This window comes from Neoarius graeffei, chromosome 3 (genome assembly GCF_027579695.1).
Source record: "Neoarius graeffei isolate fNeoGra1 chromosome 3, fNeoGra1.pri, whole genome shotgun sequence".
Classification (NCBI taxonomy): domain Eukaryota; kingdom Metazoa; phylum Chordata; class Actinopteri; order Siluriformes; family Ariidae; genus Neoarius; species Neoarius graeffei.
Window position 1 is genome coordinate 76,003,511 of NC_083571.1, and position 6,959 is coordinate 76,010,469.

General features: G+C 44.1%; 1 protein-coding gene across 1 annotated transcript; it reads left to right on the forward strand.

The window, feature by feature from the left end:
• Window positions 1-5,252: 5,252 nt before the first annotated feature.
• LOC132882612 (paraneoplastic antigen Ma1 homolog) lies at window positions 5,253-6,722 on the forward strand. Its single transcript, XM_060915701.1, has one exon. It carries the CDS (start codon window positions 5,253-5,255, stop codon window positions 6,720-6,722), a length of 1,470 nt encoding a protein of 489 aa, XP_060771684.1.
• Window positions 6,723-6,959: the final 237 nt, after the last annotated feature.

Below are 6,959 nucleotides of genomic sequence, written 5' to 3' on the forward strand. Positions count from 1 at the left end.
ACAGCTAAAAACATCCTGCAGGACCTATGCAAACAAAACCATGCCTGGGATAAAGACCTACCAGCGCACCATGTGCAGATGTGGCAGGAATGGCTGACTGGACTGAGGCACATTGGAGAGCTTGCGGTTGCCAGGTGTATGAAGCCCGAGCACTTCGGTCAGGTAACATCTGCACAATTACACCACTTCAGTGATGCTTCAGAGAGTGGATATGGTTGTGTTTCCTACCTGCGTCTTGAGAATGCAAAACAGGAAGTGCACATCTCCTTTGTAATGGGCAAGTCACGTGTAGCACCCCTGAAGCAAATGACCATGCCAAGACTGGAGCTTACTGCAGCAGTGCTCGCAGTTCGAATAGACAAGCTCATCAGAACAGAGTTACAGCTCACACTAGAAAGTTCAGTCTTTTGGACCGATAGCACAGCAGTGCTAAAATGCATAAGAAATGAAAACAAACGATTCAAAACATTTGTGGCCAATAGGGTGCACACAATAAGAGAAATGACAGAAGTCAAACAGTGGAGATACATTGAGACAAAACTTAACCCAGCAGACTGTGCATCTCGTGGGTGTAAAGCCAGTGCATTTACCCAGTCCACCACATGGCTAAGTGGCCCACACTTTCTCAGACAACAAGAGTCTGAATGGCCAAAGTCTGACATTGACCCACAAACATGTGATGATGGTGATGCTGAAGTGAAGAGAGATGTTGTTGTCATGGCAACCACAACAGACCAGAACCCAACCCACAACTTCATACAGTACCATTCAAACTGGAGTAAGCTCATTAGAGCAGTGGCGTGGATGCTCAGACTGAAAACAGTGCTCTTGAACCTAAGTCGAAAAAGAAGAGAGATGCTGAATGTTGATTCTGATGACAAGAAACCATGAAAAATGAAGGAAAAAATGACACTTGAAACAAAATGTACAAACACACAACTTACCTTGGATGAGCTAAAGGCTGCAGAACATGCCATCATTCAATTTGCTCAGAGTGAAAGTTACCCAGAGGAAATGGAAACCTTGAAGAAGGGCATCACGCATGTTAGCCATCATAGCACAATTCGCAAGCTGGACCCTTTCATACAGGATGGACTTCTCCATACTGGAGGAAGACTGAACAGAATGGCTATTCCTGAAGATCAAAAACACCCTGTGATTCTTCCCAAACACCACCATGTGTCTAAACTTGTGCTTAGCCATATACATGAACAGCTAGGCCACAGTGGAAGAAACCACATGTTGTCCAAACTGCGACAAAAATACTGGATTCCAGCAGCAAATGCTCATGTGTGAAAAATATGCTCAGAATGTTTCCTGTGCCAGCGCAATCATTCCAACTTGTGACAGCAAAAAATGGCAGATCTTCCCAAAGAAAGAGTCACGCTAAACTTGCCCCCATTCACCTTTGTTGGAGCAGACTTCTTTGGCCCAATAATTGTAAAGAAGGGTCGCAGTGATGTTAAAAGATATGGCGTAATCTTTACACGTCTGACTACTAGAGCAGTACATCTAGAAATTTCCAATTCCCTGGACACAGATTCATGCATTAATGCAATACGACGATTCATAAGCCAACGTGGACAAGTGAAACAAATTGGATCCGACAATGGCACAAACTTGACATCAGCTGACAAAGAACTAAAGAATGCCATTAAAGAATGGAACCAAAGCAACAAACTGCAAGTTGCCTTGCAACAAAAGGGAATAGAGTGGACTTACAACCCTCCTGCTGCTTCACACTTTGGGGGTGTGTGGGAACGCCTCATAAAACAGATCAAACTCATACTCTTGGCCATAACCAAACAAACATTAGATGATGAATTATTACATACTTTCATCTGTGAGGTAGAAGCCATTCTCAATAGCCGCCCACTTACCACAGTGTCTGATAGCCCCACTGATCTCGAACCTCTTACACCTAACCACCTTTTGCTGCTTAAAGGTCAACCTTTGCTACCCCCAGGTTTATTTGACAAGACAGATGTGTACAGTAAGAAAAGACGGAAACAAGTGCAATATTTGGCAGATTTATTTTGGAAAAGATGGGTTAGAGAGTACCTCCCCACTTTACAAGAATAACAAAAATGGTTTACAACAAAGAGAAATTATGTATGTGGAGATATTGTTTTGATTGCAGATCCCAATGCACCAAGGGGATCCTGGATGTTGGGTAAGGTCATTGATGCTCATAAGGATTCAAAAGGTATTGTTCGTAGTGTAACCTTAAAAACTAGAACAAGTGTCATTGATCGTCCCATCTCAAAGATTTGTTTATTGTTGGAGAGTGACATGTAAATATGTAAATCAGGGGTGTCCAAACTGATCCATAAAAGGCCGTGTGGCTGCAGGTTTTCATTCCAGCCATGCAGCAGCACACCTGACATGGCTCATTCAATCAACTGAACTGTCTTCACACAGTCAAATACTTGCAGCGCCACACACCCTTGATTAAAGGGTGGGTGTGTCAGTTGATTGAATAAGCCAAATCAGGTGTGCTGCTGCATGGCTGGAATGAAAACCTGCAGCCACACGGCCCTTTATGGATCAGTTTGGACACCCATGATGTAAATAGATGTGTGATGGGGAATGGTGATTTGTACATACTTTAATGGATATGCTTGTGTCGTGTGTGTGAGTTCACAGGTACATTACCTCATAATGGACTATGCCTCAAACAAGGAGCTTGCGTGCGCACATGCTTACACAAACACAGATCCTGCAACGTGCACACACAAGCGTACACAAATAAGGACCTGGCAATCTACAACATGCACACACAAGCGCACACACAACATACTACGCACACACAAACAAAATGGACTCTTGCATGAGCAATGCCTGTAATGGCAAATGGGCTTTATGGACTCTTACATGAGCAATACCTGCAATGGCAAATGAACTTTACAGACTGAATCTTGAAATCAATGATTGTAAAAAAAAAAACAACAACTTTGTACAACTTTGATGTTTATTGTGAATGATTGAATTGAATTGTATATGGCTCCATATTTTATTTGGTTTGTTATTGTACCTGTCCTTAGCCAGTAGCAATAAGGGGGGGGTGATGTGTAGGAGCCATTTTTATTTTGTCTTGGCATTTTGGGTTGAGATTTGTTTTTTTGGAATTGTGACACCTGCTGGCGGAAATTTGTACCTGTACCTTGGAATTGGTTAACCTGTCTGGTGGTTCACCTGGCTTAATTGGCTCAGGTGAATAATCAGGCTACAGCATTTTTAAAACAAAGAGCTCTCCTTGAGCATTCAGCTTTGGGGCTTTTGGAAAGGAACAAAGACACGCCAGCAGGCAAATGATTTTCAATATCGCATATTTATTTATGTTGTTTACTTGACGGGTTTGCTTTTGGAAACTTTGGACTTTATGTTTAATTATGGAATTTGGAACCTGGAAGAATCTTTAGTTTATTGGAACATTGGAATAAACCATTTTGTCAAACAATTGAAAACCCTTTGGCGTGTAGATGTAAGTGCTTAAAAGAAGACACTAAATCATCATAGCTAAATGTGGTTGTAACAATTTTAGAAGCGTGGCAATGAGGAACTGGAGACAGGCATTGTAATTCAAGGTGAGCTTTTTATTTTATCTACACTTTTCAGTGATATAATTGTAAGGTCCTCTAAAATAACACTGTATTTTATACTCTATATTGGATTGCCCTATTTTCTGTGTAATTAACTCCATTTACCATAATGCCTTGTGGTTTGGAATATTTTCACTGTTCTGATGTGTTGTGACGTTCTGTGCATTCGGACCAATCAGACTTATTTGCTCGTTGTAGTTTTATTTGAATTTTGATGTCAGCCAATGGTAATTGGTATATGTTTAATGCCTGCGAGTTCGCGGGCTTTTTGAGATGTTTCATCACTTCGCGAGGGAGAAGCTCACAGAGTTCCCGCCTGCTGCCGAGCAGAGAGAGATCGCGTTGTTTGTGAGCTCTATTTCAGCACTTATTTTGCAGACAGTTTTTTTTTTATAGTTTGGTCTGCTTGTGGCCATAAACTCCGGTGTCACTCCAGTGAGTGATCTTGCTGTTTTTTTTTCTGCGGACACATCTGCCCTCCGTGCTGTGCCCACCGGAGCGCTTTCGTCAGTCCCGGGGACTCACTGTGTCGGGTCTGGGACCCAGCCCGCTACCGAGGGGTTTGGGGTGAGCAGCATCTTATTCGAGCGAGCTAACCCACAGCAATAGCTAGCCCTCTGCTCAGGAGCATCTGCTGCGTGACTGTACCGACATCTGTAACCTGATCCGTCTGGTTTGACCGTGGATTGTGAGTAACGCGAACCCACACTTACACTGACACACACACACACACACGCGTTCCTCTGGTCTCGCCTGGATAGCCAGCGTTTTAGAAGGGCATTGCAGCGGTTGCTGTTCTGTCTGCAGTTCAGAGAGCTGCCACCTGTGCACCAACGGGCCCCAACTGCGCGCGCGTTTTTCTTTCTTGTCCACTTCTTTTCTTTTGATACTTTACCCAGTTTTATTTTCTTACTATGTACTGCTGGTATACACACTGTTGATGTGCTATCTGTAACATCTCTATTATGTAGGCTAATTGTTTCCGCTCTTCTTGTGCCGGTGTTACTATTTTCTTGGTGATTACATTGCATGCTTCTTTGGGAGCATTTATTGTCAAATACTATTATTATTATTATTATTATTATTATTATTGCTTATTAATAAATATAATCATTATTATTTAATTATATCTTGGGTGTATTGGCTGCTCATTTGGTTGTTTATATTTGAACATTCTGACATGCACACTGCAGACTAGCTATTAGTTCTTTCACTCATGCTACTGTTATTTTAAAGTCTGAGGAAATACACCATACACTAGCTTCAAAGGTAAGTGTAGTATTTTCGCAGTGGAGGCACCGCGCTGTTAAATTTATCATTTATTAGATTTATGCTTATTATTCTCTCTCTCTACTCATACTTGTACCCTTATGGTATCAGGAATCTCAGCCAGCTCACCACTCCACCGCTGAGAACTTAGGACCCTGTTGCGCCATTATTTATTGGGATTTAGGGTAACTCTTTAGTAGCCTATAGCCTACTGTGCTGGGTAATCAGCACCTGTCCAAAAAAAAAAAAAAAAGGGGGTTACATTTTGGAGGCACCGCTGGGATTTTCCTGTTTACCAGAACAAGTAGATCGCTGTGTTTTGCTTAGTGTTTGTGTTGTGTTAGTTATTGCTGTTTGCTGGGCAGTTTTTTTTTTTTAAACATGGACCTTAGTCAGGCTGTTGAGTGGAGCCGTGAGGAGAATGTGGAGTTGTGTCATGCCATTTTACTTAGCAGAGTGCCATTGGAGGCCACTGATGATGTGGTTAGCCGTGTGCTCAGCACAGTTAAGGTTCTGGGTAGGACCCGGATACGCGGTCGCCGTGGTGACAAGACTGGTAGGCACCTGTACATTTTAGTCGAGACTTCTGCTGAGTTGGATCAGAGCTCTGTCCCTCCTGAAGTGGGAATTGTAGGTGAGGCAGGTCCATGGGCTGTTCATGTAGTGAGTAGTTTGCTGCCTGCTAGTCCTGTTCTTGAAAGTGATGGATTCGAAGCCAAGCTATTTTCATTATTACAGCAGGAAGGCAAGTCTATGGGTGATGTGAAGGCTGTTTTGGGCACGCAGCCTCCTAAACCTGATGTCAGCATGGATCTTGTGAATGCCATAGGCCAGCTCGTTGATCGCTGTAACCAGGCATCTGTTGATGTGCCTGGCTATAGAAAACTGAGGCTGTTTTCCGGTTTACGGCCCGTTCCCCCAGGCGAGGAAGAATATGAGGCCTGGATGGAGCAGGCTACTCAGATGATTACTGAGTGGCAGTGCAGTGATGCTGCTAAGCGACAGCGCATTGTTGAGAGTTTGCGTGGGCCTGCTGCGGATATAGTAAGGTTTTTGAAAGTCAGTAGCCCATCTGCTACTGCTACTGATTACTTAACCGCTCTTGACACTACTTATGGATCAACTGAGAGTGGGGCAGACCTTATGGCATCGTTTCGCCATACTTTTCAAGAAGATGGTGAGAAACTTTCTGCTTTCTTGTATCGCTTGGACAAGCTTCTCCACCGTGCTCTTTTGAGAGGAGGGATTGAAGCTGCAGGCCTGAATCGTGCACGTCTGGAGCAGTTGTTCAAGGGTGCTCTCACCACTGACATTGTGGCTTTACGTGTGCGACTTCTGCACACTTTGCAAGCTCCGCCTTCTTTTTCCCAGTTAATGCGAAATGTGAGAGAGGAAGAGCACTGGGTAAGTGCAAGGGAGAGTGCAAAGGTTTCTGTGGCCTCATCTACATTTTGCCAGGTTCCTGTGACTGCTGCTGTCGCTCTTCCTCATGTGCCTGTTACTCCCCTGGCGTCTGAGGTTGACAGTCTGAGGAAAGAGGTCAAGGAGCTGACGTCTTTAGTAACTAAACTTTTGACTGCTACTACCGTGGCTCCTGAAAATCCTCAAGTCTCACAGTTTGGTGTAAGCCACAGCACAGAAACCACAGCCCCAGCTGTTCCCACAAGGGCTGTTTCTTCGAACCTGCCGAAGTCTACGACATCCTCTTCTGTTCCTGCCATTTTTTGTTACAAGTGTGGAGAAGACGGCCACACCAAGCGAGAGTGCACACGCCCTGAGAACTTGAGGGTAGTGAATCAGAAGCTGCTTAAGAGGGTCACGCAGCAGGGAAACTTCCCCGGAGCTCAGTGAAGGAACGGCACAGAGCTCCATCACACAAAACACGTTCCGCTCATTGTTCACCTCCAATCAAAGTCAGCCAATCACAACTGCCGTCTGGGTTAGTGGGGCCCTCGGCTGAGGTGCCCGTGCAGATAGAAGGTATTTATGCTAAAGCTCTGCTTGATAGTGGTTCTCAGGTGACCATCTTGTATCATAGCTTTTATAATGCATATTTGAAGCATTTGCCACTGCAGCCAGTGGAAAATC